This window comes from Ptiloglossa arizonensis, chromosome 6 (assembly GCF_051014685.1).
Source record: "Ptiloglossa arizonensis isolate GNS036 chromosome 6, iyPtiAriz1_principal, whole genome shotgun sequence".
Taxonomy (NCBI): domain Eukaryota; kingdom Metazoa; phylum Arthropoda; class Insecta; order Hymenoptera; family Colletidae; genus Ptiloglossa; species Ptiloglossa arizonensis.
In genome coordinates this window covers 9,690,039-9,712,099 of record NC_135053.1, presented here as the reverse complement: position 1 = coordinate 9,712,099, position 22,061 = coordinate 9,690,039, and the positions used below count along the sequence as shown (strand labels likewise).

At 39.0% G+C, this 22,061-nt stretch overlaps 1 protein-coding gene across 2 annotated transcripts in view; it reads right to left on the bottom strand.

Moving 5' to 3' along the window:
* LOC143148470 (protein couch potato) overlaps positions 1 to 22,061 on the bottom strand; it is a 208,243-nt gene that overhangs the window by 11,733 nt on the left and 174,449 nt on the right. For both annotated transcript variants that reach the window (XM_076314830.1, XM_076314828.1), the window contains exons 6-7: positions 9,934 to 10,067; positions 4,659 to 4,867 (exon numbers count right to left, since the gene is read on the bottom strand). In XM_076314830.1, coding sequence (XP_076170945.1) covers positions 4,659 to 4,867; positions 9,934 to 10,067 — 343 coding nt within the window. The remainder of the gene's footprint in view (positions 1 to 4,658; positions 4,868 to 9,933; positions 10,068 to 22,061) is intronic.

The window sequence follows — 22,061 nt, the reverse complement described above, 5'->3', positions numbered from 1 at the left end:
AACCCCCGAGCTCTACGTATGAATTCGCGAGCAGCTGCCCGAGTTAATTACACGCGTTTGCACGCGCCCGGCTAACGTCTACAATTTTAGGGAAGTCGCGCGTTTCGACGGGATACGCGATGCATTATCATCAAACCGTAGTCATTTCTCCTGTATCCGAAGGAAATTCCCTATTTCCGCCTATCTCTCTCTTTCTCTCTCTCTCTTCCTTTCTCTTTCTCGGTCTCTTTGGCTTTTCTCTTTCTCTCTTTCTCGTCGGGATTGACCGCTCGTCTCTTTCGTCGTGTTAAATTAGATTTGCGTTTAACCCTCGGAGGAGCGAAGTATCATCGTCACGTGACTCTCGGCGTGGCTCGAATATTATAATTTCGTAATTGAACGCGAACAAGGTAAGAAAGAACAGCAAAAAGACGATCCTCGTTTGCCCGTTGAAAAGAGTACGAGATTGAAATCGAGTTCTAACGATTTTGGAGAACTTTCACGATTTCGTGAAAACTTACTGCGCGATGAACTTTTCTTTTTTTTCTTGTCTTTTCTTTTTTTTTTTTTTAAAGCACGTTTACGTCGGATCGTTTTATACTGTTTGCGTGTTTCTCGGGAGTTCTCGACGAACCGGTTAGTTTTTTACGGAAGTCGGAAAGAGATGGAGCGAACGAGAGGATACTGTAAGGATGGTTAATGGTTTCGTGTGTGTATCGCTGTCGGAGCGATAATGATACACCCTTCTACTAGTAAATGTATAGAAGTAGTATTTACACTCGGTAATGCTATACCCTTGGCTTATTTAATTGTTGTTATGTGGATGTCACTAGGAGAAGCGAAGTCGAACGATGATGTCGATGATTGACAAGACACGCAGACCTCGCATTATGCAGATGTGGAAACCTTCTAGCGAAATTCCTTTGAAGTGACCTGAATCATTCAAGCCAGGATCGCCAAGTATAAAGGTTTTATCGTATAAGTTACTAATCCAAGATTCGATTGTTGCGTGATTTAATTGTTATTACTTTTACGCGTATTTCGAATAAAAGGGACATTTATACAAAGTTGCACGTCGAACCTCATAAAATATAAATTTTCACGAAATTGCATATCCGTTAGCATATTTTGACCAAAGTTTAATCGGTAAGTCTATACATTTACCAGTGATCTCACGTGTTTGCTACTCGCGTTGATCGTTATTTGTTTTAGCGTACGTTTTTTTTTTTTTTTCAAAACCTCGAGTAAATATAAATGGACTTTTGGGCGAATGCAAAATGAATAAAAAAAAAAAATATGAAAATTGTAAGGATTTCGATGGTATACATTGGCAGTTAGCAGAGGGGAATTGGTCGATAATGGCATTAAAAAACATTTCACGAGTTCACTCGAGCTTCGTAAAATGGAATATATAGCTCTTTCGACCCGAGTAATATACGAGTTTATAGGAACATTTGTTAACTCGTTGTGTAAAATTTATTCAGAAAAGAAGAACACTTGTGAAACGATCGAACAGTACCATCGAATTGATCGATTCGATATTATTATAAATTTTCCAAATTGGTATGTTAATAATTTCATTCGTAACTGTTAGGTGGAATCCTTGTTTGCCAATTTATGATATTAATTAGCCCGTGTTTCAAAATACAGGAATTATTCCCAACATGAAATTACATTTAAGGTATATACTAGATAAGCTGATAAATCCATCAGGAAAGCTAGGGCGAAATGCCATTTTCTGTAAATTTTATATAATTTCACGTTGGGGAAATGGATGTTTCAAGTTTAATTACGTTTGCTCTTAACTTTGAGCGTATTATTGTACGAACTTATTCATCTCTCTAAATGCCTGGATGCAGCCGAATGAATAACGAATAATAACGTTTGGTTAATATTTAAGTAGAATTCGTCTAAATTGGCCAACAAAGCATTTTAATCAAGCAATTTAACAGTTATATAATAGATAACGATCGACCAACTAGAACGTTCAACCCAAGTTATAAGTTTCAACGATGCTTCTCAAAAAGAAGCTGTACAAGTCACAGCAACGAAGCCCGAAGTTCTACTCCTTTAAGGGTTAACGCACGAACCTAACCTAAAGTTCCCTGGTCGTTTCGGAGGTGGAGTTAATTAAATGTACGCGTGTTCGTGGGATCGAATTTTGTCGGAAGTGACGAATAAGGGTATCGCGTCGTGGGCTAGAATTAATTCGTGCGGCGACAAAAATAATTTACCGTTTCCAGTGAAAACTACACTTGGAATAATACTCGATAGTATTCAGAGTAGTATTCAATATTCAATAAGTCGTTTCTCGAATATTTTTGCGCGGTAGAAAATTATTTTCATCTTCCTCTCGCGAAACTATCGAGGCGATAAATTAACAAAATACCGATACTTCGGTTGTACATACCATACAGATATCGTGGTATTTGAAAAGCGGAAATTAGAGCTAAATTAGAGAGAAATTAAAGTTTTCGAACATACTGTTACGCATCTTGGTCCTGAAAACTCGGTTTTCGTGATACAAATTTTCTTCGCTTCGTTCAAAATCAATGGAAACACTATTCGTTTCGTTTTTTAAGTAGAAATCGTAAATAAAGAAGAGACAAAAATTTCGTTTTTCCTTTTTTAGATACGACGGTATTCGTACGGAATGATAAATTAATTACCGTAATTGAACCATTCGTATTTAATTCATTACCGAAATGAATGCCCGATCGATAGAAATTACTTATCGGATATTTTCTTCCTACGCGGTAGTATTCATTGAGAACATTCGATTATTTGCGTCACGTTACGAATGGATTCTGTCTCGCTGTGCGTCGATTGGATTACATGATCGTTAGAAAAACATCGAAAGAATTTCCACGCGTTTCGCGTCCGCAACGAATCACGAGTTAATACGTGGCTGCACACGTACTCAGAATCGTGGGAAGGTTCCGCATGGCGGAGCACGCGAAAATAATTTACTATGCGAGCGTAACCGTAATGCCCCGCGGGGTAGGTGGATAGGTGGATGTTTGGGGTGGTGGGGGTTAGCATACTTCACGATGATTATTTGCTCGCTGCGTTTCGCGGCGCACGCCGAAATTGCACGCAGAACCACCAGTCGAAAACCGAAACGCCTTTCCCTATTCGGGCCAATTGTGCGCCGTTTAAATTTCAACGTCGTGGACCGAACGTCGCCGAATTGCACCAAATTGGAATGGCCGTGGACGGAGTATAGGGTAATTCTAGGAGAAAAAAAAAACGTGTCGATATCGTGGTATAGAAGCGCGTTATTCTACCGCAGATGGTCCTACGAAATCGCACGCGACCCAAATTTAACGCCGTTTCACGGGACGGGCAAGATCGTACGATCGTCTAACACTGCACCCTTATTTCTGACGAACCGAACGAGGCTGTGGACTTATCGTGGCAATGCGTAAAACGACCCTCGACCGATCATAGAAAATTGTAGAAAATTCAAGGAAATGAATTGGTCACATCGCGTGTGAACCCATCGAACAGTCCGCTTAAGGGATTACGACAGGGGGCTGAACAACGAGGCAGTTTGGAAATTGTTTTTCCAACACGAGTACGTAATTTTATCGAAAGCTTATCTATCGCCTAAAAGTACACGCATCGAACTGGGATACGTAGAATTTTGTGAAAAGATTTTGATTCCAACGGAGACATCAGTGGAAAGTTTTGTATTTAAGATTCGTTTCTCTTTCGAAAAGTTTTCAACTTTAAGATTCTGAAAAATATAGGGTGAAAGTTGTAATATTTAATTCGAAAGAAATCGACGAGTAGAACTTCAAAAAAAAAAAATTCCTAAATTTAACGATACTTGGCTCGATTAACACTGCTTATAAAATTCCGTTGCTTTTTTATTTCAGACGATTTAATCGCTAGACACCTTTTCCGCAAGGTTGAGCAAAACGGCTGTAATTTATCATAACTTTGACAGGATTGAACATTCTTTTATAAAATTGAACAGATTCGCAGTTCAGTGTGTACACTTTTCGACAATAGATGGAAACGTGATAAATTTACATACCCATCCACGATAAGAATTTACAAACCCTAGCTCATTTTCCAACCGGTCGCATTGTCGTAACCACTTAACGTCATCAGCGAGTATTGTAGGGAGAACGGAGGATCAGTCGCGGAGTTGCGAAGTAAAACTTACATTAAAGTAAAAATCAGTAAAGTAAAAATTACTCCGCGTTCGAGTAAAATTCACTATCCAATATCATTGAGTTGTTCGGAAAGTAATTTCGTTTCTTTCGTTGAAAATGAAACTTTAATTTTATTAAATTGTGTATACTCCGTTTTGGAAAACGAAATGACTCTTCGAACGACCCAATAGTTCCCGATACGCGCTTCCCTAGAACTACGACTGATCGTTTCTCCTCCCCTCAATACCTTTCAACCCGATGCTCCTGATTCAGGAGGCGTTCAACTCGCGCTTCACGAGTCCCGTGGTTGTATCTCGGGTAGCTACGGCGACAAAAAATCGTCCGCTGGAAGGATAGCAAACGCGTTCTCGTCGATGCTTGACGCGTGAACGCGTCAGGTACCGCGCGATCGTATCAAATCGTACGATAAGATCGTAATCGTATCAAACGAGAGCACGTCGTCCGGCACGCGGTGTCTATCGACGCGAACGTTTCGTTCGTACGGTGTTCTCTAACCTGCTGAAGATGTCCTTGAGCTCGTGCTCAGAAACGAACTGGCCAAGGTTCGCCACAAAGAGGGTAGAACACGGTGCATTGCTGACGGCTATGTTCGGCTGGGACGAGGGCGAACCCACCGGCGATGCCAGTGCCGGCGAGGGTAAGAAATGGGGCAGCGAGGCGTGTATCGACGTCAGCGTCGTAGGATGCGGCAGAGACATGGGCGCCTGTAAAAGAAAAAAAGCGAAATTGTTCATAGTTAGTCCGGGACTTTTGATCCTGACGCAAAGGGGAAAGGTGGTACTGGGTCCTCGGGCGATACTATTGTCTGGTCGATCTTAATTGGCCGCTCGAGGCCACGCCCCCCCTCCCCTTCTAACGTGTCGTTGCGTCACGAGCGATAGAAGCCGGTATGGTGGGGGTAGTAACGACCTCCGGCGGCCAGTTGATTTTATTCGAACTGTAGGAGTATATTTTTGTTCGATCGCGTCGGATAGAAAGGTATCGTACAATCGCGATGGCAACGGATGCAGAACAGTAGTGGAAAGGGGAACTATATTTCCGGAAACAGCTCCTTAAATAATTGAAACGTTCCCGTGTTCTCAATGTGTTACATAATACGCGGAGCAGGACGTACGAAAGGAAATACTCGAATGTTTCTGTAGTTTGTCAGCGGTAGGAAGGTCTCGTCGAAGTCGAACAGTATCTTTCTTGGGAAACATTTGGTTTGGATATTTTAAGGATAACGGAGCGTTTGTCTCTTTTTATGGAATCGTATTTGTTTTTCTCTCTAAGTCGTGGGTTCAGCGATTTGGAACGCTACGCCATTCCGATCGAGGGGTTTCGAAAGAGATTAGTAAATACAGATTCTCTTAGTACGGATTCTCGCTTGTTTTTGTTTTGTAGCTGTGAAATCGATACGGTTCGATTGGAGCGGTTTTATCTTGTAGTTTTTGTAAGATATCCGACGAATTGTCGGGATCTCCCGTTACACGTATATCGAGAATTAACGAAATTCGATTGTTTTTTCACAGAATTGTGACTTTTATCCAGAGTCTGATCTGGGTTATGTTTGAATTAAGATTAGAAAAATGTATTCCATTATAAATTATCTTCATTTTCACCATTAATTTGACGATTCTCTTTTGTCAGCACCTAAAGAAAAGTTTGTAATTCCATTTAAAAACAAAACAGGCGAACCTGAAGAATAAATTTTCGTCTCTGTATTTCTCCTTTTAATCTTCATAGAATTTTCATATCTAAGATTTCTCGATTCGTCTTACAAACGATAGACGATCGTTATTGATCTTCAATGAAACTCGTGAACTTTTCTTATGTTAATTTTTTCTACTGTCTCTATTTTTTTATAGGATATTGTGTCTCTAAATGATATCGATATCGTCGAATATTTACAGTCGATATATAATTTACGAAATTGTTCGAACAATGAGAATACGTACTGTTGAAACCAGTGCCCATGGCCGAGTTGTGCAGTATACCAATTAGCGGAAAAACTGTGTCAAATGAAAATGCAGCATAATTTGCAGCAACATTACAGACATAGCGTACGATTAATGATTCAATAACAAGAAATTCCTTTCTCGAGTATGTCGATGCAAATTATTCTCTCTTCGTATACGCGCGAACGGCCGAAGATTTAATATTCTGAGCCTAATTAATTTGCATTTGAAATGTACCTCAAACATCATATCTCGATGTACTAAATATGAAACGGAATACAGGATATTTTAATAATACACGGTGTTGGAATTATTTTCAACAGAGAATACAGTGACGCGCAATCAATTCGTAATTTGACGTTATAACATGTCGTTGGTGGTGTCCGTGTAATTATGTATTGCGCTACTCGTCTCGGAAATCCTGTGTTGCTGCACTGCTGCATTTTCTTTCGTCGTCGATTGCAAAATCGATTTCTCGGATTCGCGCGAAAGTGCCGCGCGAAACGTCTCGCAAACAGGACGATGAATTGATTTTCGATTCAAAAATAAAAAAAAAAAAAAGGAAAAGAAAAAAATATTAAGAACTCTTAAAGAAACTTCGTCGAAGATCAAAGTACTTAACTTTCAGCCGGTAAACTGTCCACGAAGTTGTTAAATTTTTGTTTCGTCTGTTGCACGCGGTAATATTTTATTGTAGAAACTTACGCGAAAGCAACGAACGCGGAAAGGAATTAATGTCTTTTAAATATTGAGTTTTTGGATAGGCGCCGCAATCGTAGGCAGAATTAGGAAAATCTCGACTGTGTACGATTCACAATAGAAACGCTTATGAAAGCAGACCGCGAATTTCGCGAATGAAATACCTTCTATTTAGCCGAGTTTCTGCCTCATTATCTCGTCGAGTGGAGTCTGCGGAATATTTTTATTCCCGTCAAGAAAATGGCCGACTCTTTAAATTAGAAATGAATGCTGCCTTTTTCTCATAAAATTAAACGAATGTTTGCCAATCTCCGGATTCTCTCTATAAAAGCTTCGAATAAAAATAAACAGTTTTTAACTGTAGTTCCCTCGGTATATTCGTTTTTCGTTTACGCTTTTTCTTTTTTTTTTTTTTTCATTTGCATACAATATTTCTGACAAATTGCTGTCGCTCGAAATTTGTCACAACCCGAACCTCGATTGAAAATGAAACGACTCCCGTTGAATTGCAAAAGTACAAATATTTTTCTCGATAGAAGACGGTACAACGAACAATTTAACAAACTCGATCCAGGCTTGGATCAACGAATCTAAGTTTATTCGTCAATGGATCGATATTTTTAAAGAAAGTACCCTGTTCGTTTATGAAATACAAATTCTTCTCGTTGTTTCGTATAGAACTCTACCGGTCGGATCACAAATACACAATCGCTCGTAAACGTAATTAAATTTAAAAATTTTTTAATTCAAATTTCATCAGAATTGTATTTTTTGGTTACCACACAATTTTCTGTGAAACTTCAAGGAACGAAAGAGAAATTTTGGCTTAAAAAAAATCATGCAGTAAGCGATGAACGATTAACGATTAATTAACACAAACACACACACACTGTATATAATTATAATTGCACAAAGGGGCACTGAAAATCGACACGCTCGAAATTGAATCGATTGATATTCGTTGGTATTGTATATTGAACTTGATTCCACTACTGGGCGATATCCTTCGCGATAGTGCGTGATAGGTACCCGCGTGAACCTGGCACAGGACTAGGCGATATTAAAAATCAATAGCTCCTGTTTGGCGAATTCGTACCCGGCAGTACCATACTGTTCTGATCGTTCTAACATCGAACGGCGGTGGAGGGTACGAACGCGCCAGAAAGCACTACGAAACATTAAAAAGCGGCTTATCTTTGTTTACGGTGAACTTAACAGTCGTGATAATTAACCCGCGAGCGTGATTAGCTTCTGATATCTTGGAAACTTTAAGGGTATTAAAATTGGGATCATCGCATGCAATCGGATAGCAGAAAGCACGAAGTTCCGGACCGTGTGTTTCTTAAGTTGCAAAAATTTCAACTACAGTCCGAAATTTCTCCATCAGTTTGTAACGTATTACATTGAGACAGAATCCCGCGATATTTCAGAATTACCCTGTTTGATCAATGTTTCGTCTCCGAGGGCAATTTGTTCGAATACCACGTGACCGTGGATGTATACGATAAAATTCAGATTCGACATCGATTCGCATTTTACAATTCTACGCACTTGTAAGTTTGAGAGCGAAATAGTTCGGTTTTAATATGGAACGGTGAAAATCGTGGTATGAAAGAAAATAGGACGAAGAATTTTGACTGTCAACTGGTAGGATGAGATTAAAATGATCCATAGAGTTTCTTCGAAAGTTGTATCGCGAAATGTACCAGTCGTATTCTACAGTTCAGAGTCGAGAATAAATTTTTAATAAACGTGAGTTCGTAAAACTTTTCTTTCCGAGATGCAGTCGCTTTGGAAATTCTTAACATCGAGCTTTGTACAATATTGGTATAAATATTTGACGATCCACGAGAATGATAACTTACTCCACTTCGTAGTAATAACTGTGTCTCGGAAACGAAAGGGTCGACGAACAGTTACGTACAATATTTTGTAGTATCACTTTTGCGTTTGTTTTATAACCGATTGCGACAATTGTGTGTTTGAAACTTTGTATACAGTAAAACCTCGGCAATTGCGAGAAAACAGGATCGAACATTCCTGCAAGTATCGAGATTCATGCAATTACGGAGGTACCCAATTTAATACAAAGGAGTCTGTACAGTGTATCTCCATTACCTGTAGTCCATGTTTTGACCTCTCGTGTAATCGGCGGTTTCGTATCAACGATCTCTGCTTCTGTCTCAAATGGAAGACACGGCACTTGTTGCCAAGTGACCACTTGTCAATACAATGCAACGATAGAGATTCACACGCGAATATCGAGGTTGCATTTATCGAGGTTCTACTGTATTTGCGACATACTGTTGCGCATTGGATGCATCTCAACAAGTTAAATTACAGAGAACAATAATTATTGTAGTAATGTAATTAAATGTATGTATTCAATTTATTTTTCCGATCCTCATCCTATCAGCTAAGGGTTAAAAACTGAACAAAAATTCTACAAGGTGTTCGTTTAATTATTGACCAACAGTTTTCTCGAAAACGAATGACGGTTAGGTACCAATGAATGAACACGAAATTTCATTATTTTTCATAAGAATAAATGTCAAATTCCACGTACTTTTAATTTTCACAAACAAGAGATTACCCGTATCTGAAACCTTCTTCAAGAATATCAACAAGATTTATCATTTCTTCTTAAACTTCGCGCGATCTGGATCATCGTTGTATCTTACATCGTTGAAATCGAAAGTGACCTTTGCGATCGAAGATGTACCAAAAATTTGTAAATTCGATCGAATACTCGACCGTTTACCTTCTTCTTTCGTACATCGTTTTCGTTCGCGAGAAAACTGCCGGCGAACGATATCGCGTACACCCTGTGCAATTGGTGCACTTTCGTCGCGGGAAATTACGAAATCGTTGGCACGACTTTGAAAATCGGTTAACGGCGACACCGAAAGAGAAAATCACAGTGTTAAGAACGTTCCGGTGTTCGAACAAGTAACCCCCGTTATCGAGCCAGGTCGAGCCGTCAACGCTGGTCTCGCATTTTCTACGTGCATGTCTACCTGCTAGTTGTATCGTATAGTAATCGAGTATAACGATCATGTATCACTAACGTGCATCGGGGCGCTCGTCGGCGGCTCCAGAGCTTTGTCTGCAGATAGTCAAAGATAGGAACGTACGGGGACCTGAGGATGTAACGCCGGATGGACCAGCGTCGCATGTTGCAGCGTGCCGGGTAATTCGCCAGCGGTCGAGTACGCCAGTGGATGGTGCCACAATTCAGGACCACCAGGGAAGAATGGGCCCCCTAGGTCTGGAATAGAACATACAGTTAGTGTGAATGGTTTATACAGCCACGATAGTTTCGATGGAACGATTAAACGGCGTTTCATTAAATTCGGATCACGCTTAACGTTGCCCTCTGGCCGAATGGTGCAGGAACGTACCCTCGCATACAGGCGTATACGTATCGCTCGTTCTCGGTTAGTTCTCGGTAGAATACGAGTTGTTTAACCCTTTGCACTCGAAGCTTCTTTTTTTTGCTATCAAAAACTAACACCTCGATGAAACTCTTGAAATCGTGTCATTAATTTCAAACGGAACATTTTCATTTTAACATTTCATATATATATATACGTTTATCTCTTACGAAAAAGGAGTAATTGAATTTTAATTTCAATTCCAAACCACGATGGTTTTCTAAATTGGAGAAAGTACACCGAGTTAAGTGGCGATCGAGGATCGCCTCTCGAGTGGAAAGGGTTAATACACTATCGGATGGTCTTTGAACTAGTATCGAAAAAACGTTAAGCTTTATAGAGTATCTGGAAATAATGTTTGTTTTCGGTAAAATATCAGTTGTTTAATACACTAACGGATGGTCTTTGAACTAGTATCGAAGAAACTCTAAGCTTTGTAGAGTATCTGAAAGTAACGGTGTTCGTTTTCGGTAAAATATCAGTTGTTTAATACACTAACGAATGGTCTTTGAACTAGTATCGAAGAAACTCTAAACTTTATGGAGTATCTGGAAGTAACGGTGTTCGTTTTCGGTAAAATATGAGTTGTTTAGTACACTATCGTCTTTGAACTAGTATCGAAGAAAGATTAAGCTTTACAGAGTAAGTAACGGTGTCGTTTTCGGTAAAATATCAGTTGTTTAGTACACTATCGGATCAAGCTTTCTAGAGTACTTGGAAGTGACGATGTTCAGAGATTTTATTAATCTATGGAGAGCTCACGTCTAGAGAAATCGAACTATACCGCGTTTAACTCGGTAACCGAGAGAACAGTTGAAAAAATAGAGACTTCGAGTTTGAAATTGTAATATCCGCTGACAAGGGGTTGTGGAAAGCTCGTAGGAGGAATGTTGAGAGATACCCGAGACATACTCAAGTGGGAAAGTGATAGCTTTGAAGGTACAAGTAACCGAATATGTTCCTCGTTAATTATTACGTGCTCGCCACAGACAATGTCTGTGCTCGTGATGAGCTCGTAAATTAACTTTTATTCACAGTTATCCAAAAACTATAGAGAATTGCTCCCGGACTTTCGACTCGCAACGCTCGAGCGTAGTATCGTTTTTACAGTCTGCCTGTCATCGGATAGTTAAATTACAAACTGTACTTTTTAAGGGTGTTTTCACCTGATCGAGACCTGGTCATCGAACTAAGATGTGTACAAAAATCGTTAGACATGCTTAGGTCCAAAATGCCTTGTAAAACTCAACGTTATTTAAAGGATAATGGCATCGATTGTAATCGATATAATTGTTGCTTTCATTGCGTACATCGATGAAGCGAATTTTCTTTTAACTTCTCATCGAGAGCCTTAATACACGGTAAACTCCTGTTCCTTTACATAAATTATTATATATACTGGCTGAATCATCAAAATTGAGATACTTGAACGCCTCTCATGGATTTGTGATGCAAGAATATGTATGAAATACAATTTAAGTAAACATTATTTTAGTTTCCTCGAAGTCACTTTTTCAGGGTTACCAAGGTCATCGATGGTTTTCTTTTTACGAAACTCTATATATTTTCATCTTTTGTATGTTGTTATTGAAATCGAATCAAGTTCAATCGTGTACTGTAATACGATCTTGAATTGACCTTAAACGTAGAAATTTCAAATCGAATAACGAACTTGCGTAATATTAATTCTTTTTCTTTGCTTTCAGCTATTTTCCACAGGTTCTTCAATACCGCTAGTTTCGTGAAATTGTTTAATTAATTTGGAGTATACAGGAAGAAGTAAACTGCTTGTCGAATCGAATAGCTCCTTTCACCGTTGACTTTGTCAATTAACGAAACTCGCGTCAATCTTATCCTCTTTTGTGTCGCGCGCGCTGAAACGTGCTAATGGCGAGAGTTAACGACAAGTGGACATTCCAGATAAAGTGTGAACACCTCGGTGCATTCTATTGTGGATGAAACCTACAGACTCGGCGAAACTAATTTTATATAAACTACGTAGCCGGAGTTGTATCGGTGTCAGCTATAGTATGCGGATAATAGGTTTTCGTTTGGATTTCCATTTAAAGTTATTAACAATCTGAATAATTCGAGGAGAAAATCCTTCGAAAACCATTTACACATTGTGCAACACAAATCTTTTTGTAATTTCCTATCCAAGAGAAGTATTCAGGTGTTCTGTGTTCAATGAGTCACGTTGTAGATAAAGCTTTGTATCATAGTACACTAATGGTAAACCGAATTAATAAGATGAACGTTATTTCCATACTTTAATCATTAGTTTATTAACGTAACTTTCGCGAACTATTCGAATAGAATACTCGTACGAATAGAATAGTGAATTTATCCGTTATCGAGTAATTAAGCTGCACTCTAGACACGCAGTTTAATTATCTTTCGTTAATTTATTTAAGTAGTAAAATTGACGCGGTAACAGTAATGCGTCTTGGTTTAAACGGACATCGGATTAAACATACGTTTCATTGTAGTTAACATTGAAAAGCACTTGTGTTTAACTACCGAGTGTCAGACTTAAGTCGACAGAACGAAATATCTCGTAGACAATTAATTACAAAATTACGCAAAATCTAAACAAACGAGAAACCCAAACATTAGGTGGGCAGAGATATGCATATTTGTACATAGAATAGAATTCCAAAACAAAACATTAAAATGCTAACATCGCCATTCTCCCTCAAAATCATGAAAAACATGTCCCACATGTTTTCGTTAATTGATCATCTACGAGATATTTCATTGTGTCAATTTAAATGGAACACCCTGCATATAAAGCTCACCGTTTTTATTCTCTAATATTTCAATTTTACAGATGTTTTTTTCGCGCGCGAAAAAACGATCGTTCGAAACACGTTTATTTATTTTAACGAACGTAAGTAGCAAACGAAGTGCACAATAATATCGTGAACCTTATCCCAAGATCAACGAATCTTTTATCGTAGCAGCGGGAGAAGTCAGAGCAAGCGCGTTTGACGCAATCGATACCCTCCTATTTTAATTAAATCGAGGTCGTCCACGACCATGCTGATATATTTTAAAAAAATTATCATCCGTTCTGTACCGGCAAACGAAACGGTAAAAAGCGTTGTAAATCGCGTAAAATAAATTCAAAGACCACCGCGATCTACGAATAGAATAATTGTCGCGAAACAATCGAAACGTTTCAGTGTACGATCAATCATCGTCCTCGATTTAATTTCGATCGAAGAACGATCACTGAAAAATACCAATCTGCCCGTTAATGTTATTACACCCGTGTTCTTTCCAAGCAAACGTGTTATTAAACGACGTACACACGTTCGTACGTTCCTACACCACTGCGAGATTATTTACAGCGAAACTACATAATGGCGTGATACCGCCATTGAACGTAATCACTGTCGTCGCACGGGAGAAACATTACGGACTTCTTGGAAACGCGAGTCGGAAAACGCTTGTGATTAGCCGCCACGATTGAGCGAGTCACAATGAATGTCACTCGTCGAGGTCTGTCTGATCTCTTCAAAGAATGGTATTACACGTTTCTTATTGAACGTCCAAGAACGGAAGACTCTTTGTTCGCGTTCAGTCTACGATCGTAAAAGGCTTTTTGGTAACGCCATTTTCCGAGACGTTGCTCGACCAGCGAAATTTCACGTGGAATGCGATGCGAGGATCGGAAAACAGACGTATTAACCGCGTTTTATTTTATTCAATTGCACATCACGCGTCGATCTCGTTGTATACCTGATCGTAAAAGGGAGGAGGGAAAGGGACGGTGAAACATTTTTATATTGATTATTCGACGAAGATCGATGTCTTAATGTGATTGATGATGTAATTAACGATTGAGGTAAGACTGAGAATTTCACAATTCGCAAGATAATTGTACAGGGTGTAAAAGTAATATATATTAGTTTCTTACGCGACATTTGTTAAAAATCTTCTCGACCTTAACGTCCAAGGTCAAATGTTTGTTTATTTGTATGTATTCTGTTCGATAATAGGGTAAAAAGTGCTAAAGAATGCATCGTAAACGAATCGTTTCTCTTAATAAAAAATGATTACAAGTTTCGATTAATTAGATTTCTATTTTATCTCCATGTGTAATAAAATTTTTTTCTACATTTTCGATTAACTTTTTAACGAGAAATCACCCTCTATCTTCTTCTCGATCGTATCACGAATTATCGTACACTTTGTAGTAGCACAACTGTACTCATTTTGTAATACTTTGTTACTAACCCTTGATATGTAGGTACAAGTGTCAAAAATAAATAATTACGTCCGATTGTGTACACGGAATAAAAAAGGCTCGTGTTCATAGAATTGTTGATAACTTTTAAGACGCGATAAAAATCATTATTCGAATTTTTTGTTAAATTTTTTCACCGTTCTGTACACTGTGTCATTTTCCACGAACAAATTCTATCAAGGTTGATCGAAAAGCTTCGTTCGTATTGCTCAAAACTCAACACAACAAGGAGACTCGTGCAAAAATGTTATTAAAGGTTTCGTATTGTTATTTTATCGAAAACACACCGTGCCACTCGAAACGAGACATTTCCGTTGTTAATGATATTTTAGTTACTTACTACACGATATTCATTTATGCAATTTTTTGTCCTGTGTAGTAATTCGTGTAAATTACACTTTGCGGGGAACACTATTTTGACACTACAAATGCTGTGCGTGATGCATGCACTTGCATCCCCTATATGGCTATATACAGCTGTACATGGATAGAAAACAAAGAATAACGCATGAAAAGTAACATCATTTTCCGTCGAAATTCGTTACCATCGAATCGAATCAAGCCAATAAGATTTCATTGAAAACAAATACGTGCTCAATTTATTCCACAAATCCTGCATCGATGCTGTTTCCTTGTAAATGGTGCGCGTCTCCGAATTCTTCGATGCATTTTCGAATTCTTCGATGCATTTTCGAATTCTCCGATGCGTTTTCGAATTCTTCGATGCGTTTTCGAATTCTTCGATGCATTTTCAAATTCTTCGATGCGTTTTCGAATTCTTCGATGCATTTTCAAATTCTTCCATGCATTTTCGAATTCTTCGATGCATTTTTGAATTCTTCGTTGCATTTTCGAATTCTTCGATGCATTTTCAAATTCTCCGATGCGTTTTCGAATTCTTCGATGCATTTTCGAATTTTTCGATGCATTTCCGAATTCTTCGTTGCATTTTCGAATTTTTCGACGCGGTTCCTTCAACGTGCCACGCGTTTTCGCGCGCACCTCGCAAAATTTACGAATCGTTAAATTTCAACGAACCGTGCCAGTAGCTCGTAGCTCCTCGGCTGGTGGAAAGCTCAAAAGAATTCTCTAGCATCGTCGTAGCTTCGATTTGTAGGGCGGGTTCACCGTTTGTCGTGAAATCACTCGGCCCGCTCGAGTCTTTCTTCTTCCCCATCGCCAGGCGAACCGGAAGTGCTCAACGCTCGCACGTATTACATTCGCGACTCGAAACGAGGGTCGTCTGGCGTCCCGGCAAAATCAATGCAAATCGGCGCGAAGCGGCTTCCACGAAACCGTTTGTTTCTCGTGGCCTGCGATACGTCACGAACGTGCAATTATTCCAGAAAGATTGCTCAGAGTGGCCACGGTTGCGCAACAAGACGCTCTTTTCTACAACGTTGCACCACGATCAGCCTAGGTAGATCTAGTTCAACCGGGCTGCATCGAGCTGTATGATTAATCATTTTCGAGCTTGGTACAGGTACAGAGGGTGATTCTAGGAACTGGGACGGGCTATAGCACTTTCCTAAACGGTTGCAACGGGTGTGGCGCAATATCGGGAAAAGGAGTTAGAAGATTTTGCAAATCGAGCAATCCGCGATTCACTTTCGTAGGATTTGACGACCAAGCGGTGAAAGTTTCGAGTGCAGGGTAGCGTAGTTTTTTTTTCCTAGAACTCGAACATCGCTCGATAACGGTCATAACAGGAGGTAACGAAACGGGTGTAATACGTCGTGTCTCGACGCTTCGAAAAGAAGCCGCTGCGATGAAAATTATAATTGTACGAGAATATTTTACTTTTCGTACCTTTCGTGATACTTTTCGAAAAATGATACCGATGCGTTCTTCGGATTTTTCCGATTAAAACGAATCCAAACACGACATAAATCGGGTTACTTTTAATTGCCTTGTTGCAATATTACTAGATACGTAATGTGTTTTTCTTCTTTTGCTAGGTTAGGTTTCGTTGAGCTCGAGACGCCGAGGGGAAGGGATGTGGATTGTGGAAAGTTAAGATGTGAATTAGTGTACGATGATTACGCGGTATTTTTTCTAAAGAGATCAGTCCCGAAGGGAATTGGGGATCGTATTGGGTCAGACGTTTTAGTTAGCTTCGCAAGGCCTGTGTCTGATCAAAAGGCACCAGGCTGTTTCTACTTGCTCGTGGTACATTCCCCTTAACTCGAGACTCGTATTTCTTGCAGTAACATTAGGTTTAAACGATTACTGCTGATGCATGGAAGATGCAGTGTTCTGATTTCTTAGATTGCCAGTGTGCTTTCTGTAACTGTGTGGTTATATAGAATCGTTTCAACTAATTGTATAATGTGTCAACAATTTGTAACCTCAAGAGCGATTTTTCTGTTAAATTTATGTTCCCTTGAGAATCGTCTATTTACATTTATATCTTTATAGAGTAATTTACACGTGAAAATGATTCGTTATTCTTGCTTTTCTCTTGTCGTTTATTAATTGTAACGATATAAATACTTTTGCGGCAACTGTTAGAATACTTTATCTATACTGTTAACGTAATTGTGAAACGTGGTGCAAAATTTTGTAAACGATCAAAGTAGGATTAATATACTAAAAGTTATTCGTCTGTGGTGTAACTGATTTTTATGTATGATAAAGTGTAGTACGAAGCTAGGGTCGGCAACCTTCTTCCGGATAGGGGCCAGTGGCCATGCCAATGAGCGAATAACGGACTATATTCATCTACAGTTAATAAAAGAAGATAATAACAAGCCTCTGCTCTTGCAACCACTGCAGTGAATTTTTCTTATTAGGATATAAAAACTTTGTACAGATCTTCGATTAAAAATACAACGAGAGCAAGAAACTTTCTTGATGCTTTTTAATTCTACATGCTTTCTTTTCGTATCAGTTCTGAAATTTGCAATATTCTTGCATTTATAAACATTCACATGTGTATATTCGTATATAGCAGACTGATCGAGTTTGTTAAAATCGTATGGTCTTATATCGATACCAAAGACTTGAATTATTTCTTTTTCGCGTAAAAAGTGAGATACTTTGAAAATACTTGTTTCTTAATCGCTCTATTTATTATTCTAATACACGGAACGATTAAAAGTTGCGTATGTCCGCCTAAACGAACGAATTAAATTTGACCAATTTTGTATTTCATCGAATACTCTTTTACTAATTTTTTTCCACTAATTTTCTACGCGATAATTTTTCTTCACAACTTGCCGATTCAAGTTGCCAACAATTACGAAGGCTTGATATTCTCGATGCCTTAAACGAACGAATTAAATTTTACCAATTTTGTATTTCATCGAATACTCTTTTACTAATTTTTTTCCACTAATTTTCTACGCGATAATTTTCTTTCACAACTTGCCGATTCAAGTTACCAACGATTACGAAGGCTCGATATTTTCGACGATCAATCGTTTTTAGGTGTTCGCTTAATTTACGTTGAATTTTCTTCTCGTTAGAATTCATTAAATCACGCAACTTTCATGTTAATGATTTTGATGATCTTCTAATTATGTGTCGTTAGCGACTCGGACCAGTTAACGAGCTCCTTTTATGAATTTTTAATAGTGTCTGCGCCTTTGTAATGCCAGGAAAGATAGCGCATCGGGGATAGCCACGGTTGCGCAAAAACATGATCTTTCGTATAACGTTGTTACTTAGTAGTCGTATTACGATCAGACGAGAGAGATCTAAGTAGTTCAACCTGGCTTCATGGAGATTCGCAATTAGCGATTTTCCTGTCAGCTGGGAATATCTAATTTCCTGCGGAATTGTTTGCACTTCTCTAGCTGGTAGAAATTTCCACAACGGGCTGTGAAGATTTATTATATACCTTGAATACAATCAGTTTATTTGAAATTTTCCTTCTATCTCCATATTATCTGATCCGCGACGAAGTTTCACGAACGACACGTTTCCTTACAATTTTTCAAGCGACCTACATAGTTGTTCAACGTCCATTGTTCCCCCGAGAATGTTCGTTTCTTTCTGTGTTTCTTTTTCCACGAGAAACCACGAGAATTATTAAATGTAATAGACTATTCAAACCAACCCCGGCAATATCCGTGCATTTAAATTTGTTGTAATTCGCGATCGTAATAATCCTTCGTGAATGGTTCGCGTTCGTTCGAAATTATACTTCAACCGCGGTAGCGTTTTAATTATTATTTCGTTTCGAAAAGCAACGCGGTTTCCTTTCCCCTTCGTGATTACTCGTTTTTCTAAATAAAATTTGCGAAAAAAAAATACGAATTCACCGTGCTAATGAACCACGTTAATACGAACACTGCTCGAAATAATTGGAAGATCACCGTATTCGTACAGGATGTTGTTACTCGTTAACAAAAATTTGTTTCGTAAACTCCGAACGCTGTGGAAATTGAACGCGCGATAAAATTATTTTTACCCCGCTTTTTTTTTTACATTTCGTCCGTTCGTTTCGATTTTCGACACATTATTTTTAAACAATACGGGAGTCTACAAAAAGTGACTCTTTCTATTCACTCGGAAGTATATTTCGTCGAGTATCGATTTACAAGAACAACTCGTTTCATGTGTGTTCCATTAATCGAGGAAAGTCGTTTGTTTCAACGAACGATCGTATAATTACACTGCCGAGAATGCTTCGTGAATTACGTTCCCAAAGGATAGAATTTTCAAGAAATAAAGACGGTAACAGAGATGGAAGAAACACTGTGTATTTAATACATTCGCCGCCGAGACTATTTTACTTGGTCCTTCATCGCGGGTCATTCTCGTTGCTCCGAAGACAAATAGATTACGAAAGTGGATTATAATATTAAATTGAACAAACTCGCGACTTTTTGCGAATTTACTCGACTATCAGTCACCGGTGCGACGACCAACGGAATCGTCACGTTATTTCTACCACGCGGAAGAACTCCACCTTGTGCGTTAATTTCGTATTTTCGATGTATCTCAAGAAAATGTTCCTGGAGCGGAATGTTTCGCGTCGCGTGAAATATTAGAGGAAATCGTAATTTTGTAATTTCCGTGTGACGAATAATGCAGTTGGAAGGAAAGAAACGGTGCATATTTGATACGGTCATTTTTCAGCGTAGAAAGTAACGAGAACGAAGGAAGAAATACTGCATATTTAATACAGTAATATTTTTAGCGAATGTCTAACGTGATTGGGCTTTTAAGATATTAAAGTATCTTTCACGTGCGGTAATGTTATTCGAGCTTGTTTCGATTATTCTGCTCGGCGTGTAATTCGTAGCTGTATCGGTGTATAAAAAAATCATTCGGATACACCCCTCGCGTAGCAAGGAAAATATCTCGAAAATGGTAAATAATTCAGAGACTCGTGGCACACACGTACCGTTTGCTTTTTACTACACGCGAAGGGTTTTCGTACGTGGTAGGACCTTGCACTTTATTGATTTTAGGCCGACCTGCGATTCCCACGGCGAACCGTAAGTTCGAGCGAACGTTAGCTGCCTCGATACTGTTTCCCTTTGCGCGGGTTTCACTGTTTTTCTTGTAATTTGACCGTGGTCGTCGAACTTTTGTCCGCGCTAAGCACACGGTCGATTAAGCTCCAGAAGAATCGAATCGACGGTCAAAGAAAAGTTGATTCACCGCTACTTTCGTTCATGGAGGCTCCAGCAGTTTGTATTTAACTTACTCGTTTACGCGAATCGTGCTCGGGGGATCCGAATTAAAGGAAAAAAAAAAAAAAAAAAAAATGAAGCGCGGATCGAACGAACAACAGGCACCTTCGTTTCGTCGAAATCTGCGAATCTCAAGTTGCCGGTAAGTCACGAAACGAACGCAATACGGATAAGAAACATTCGCAGCGCATAACAATATGCAAATCCGTCCCTCTTCTTCACGCTTAATCAAGGTAGCGCTCTACGTAATTACTAATTTCAATCGTATATTCAACGTGTAGTTTACTCCCGTATTATCGACTCGGTTTAATAGTAATCTTTCTATCTCAAAAAAAAGATTAATTTGCCGATTCGGTAAGAGCGTTTTGTATCATTTTTTAGATTCTATCGATCGGTTAAGCGTGTAGCTGTATTTATGCAACACTTTACGTTCTATCATTATTATTGCAATATTATTTCGATATAAATAAGTCGGCCAGTCATACTTTCTATAATACCCTGTCCTCTTTTCCGTTATTATTGCTATTCCAGATATCGTTTCGATATTATTACATTTTCGAATCGATCGACGCAACTTTCATTGCACGATAATAATAATGAAAAAAGAAGAGACACGTACGAAAAAAAATGAAGACAAAAATTTGTACAGTTGCGAACAACAATACACGACTAGTCTACGAATGTACAATGAACAGCGATATTATCTTTCGATATTGGCACTGTGACGCGGTGAAGATAATCACGGATACGAAATACGAAAAGGAAATTTAAGTGTCGAGCGTAATGTATTCATTCGTCGTGAGTTTTACTCGCGATCGTTCTTGTCTGTCAGATACGACGAGCGTACGCGGTGCATTACTTATACGCAGAGGAATGCACGTCTGCGTTCTCGCTGGAGAACTGCACGGGTGGCTGAGTTTTCACACGCTACAAGGTGAAGTGTTCTACGCCGAAGGTTGTCGCGAACGGCGGTATGTTCGATGCGCGCACACCTGCGAGCGAAATTTTACGCAGTGATTTCAACGTTCACACCCATTGACACGGCCCACCGCCACGTGTACACGATGCAACTCGACCCACCGTTGCAGCTCTGCCCAACATAAACGGTCTCGCGAGCCACTTTCCGTAACGAAAAACTTGAAGCGTTTCACAAGGTTTTCGAGTCGCGTTTTCGAGTCCCTTTCAATAATGCAACGATCGTTCGTACGAATCTAAAAATGTTAAAAGCGGTAACAGAGAAACGTATTTACCGACGAAAACAGTTCGAGTATGCATCGAATAAGATTTCGTGCATTATAATCTCTTTTGTTCGAAAGACGACAAAGAAAAGGTTCGTTCGATCTTTTTTATGCAGATTTAAGATTCGTCGAAAATACTAGAAATTGGAAACGCTAGAAAATTGCAAGAGGTAACTATCATTATCCCATGGACCGATGTTGTTCGAAATTGTATCAAATCTTGAGACGAGAATATAAAACTTAAAAATAAAATTTAGTCGAAACTTAAAAATAAATCTAATCAAAATGTATGTATACAGTTGAGAGAAATTTTTCTTCTTTAATCGTTGAAACGCGACCGGAGGATTTTGGAACGCGTTTTCCCGCAAAGAAAATGTTTCAAAATTTTGCACGGGTGGGATATTTTTTCTTTACAGGCCGGAAAGTGAAAAGGAGGGTTACAGTATTTGTAAATTTGAAATGTAGATTTTAGGAACTGAGCTTTTCTTAGAACGTCGCATGCACTAAACGGAACAAGTTAAGAATGATCTGTACGATCTGGGTTAGAGTTACCACAGAGTAGAAAACCATGGCATCGGTTACATACATTGTTGAAACGTTGAGCAAAACCGACACTCGCGAGTTGTTTTACCGAGAATAACGTTGCGGAAAAATATTCTTATTCGGATTCTCTTTATTTTAGACTTGCGGTCG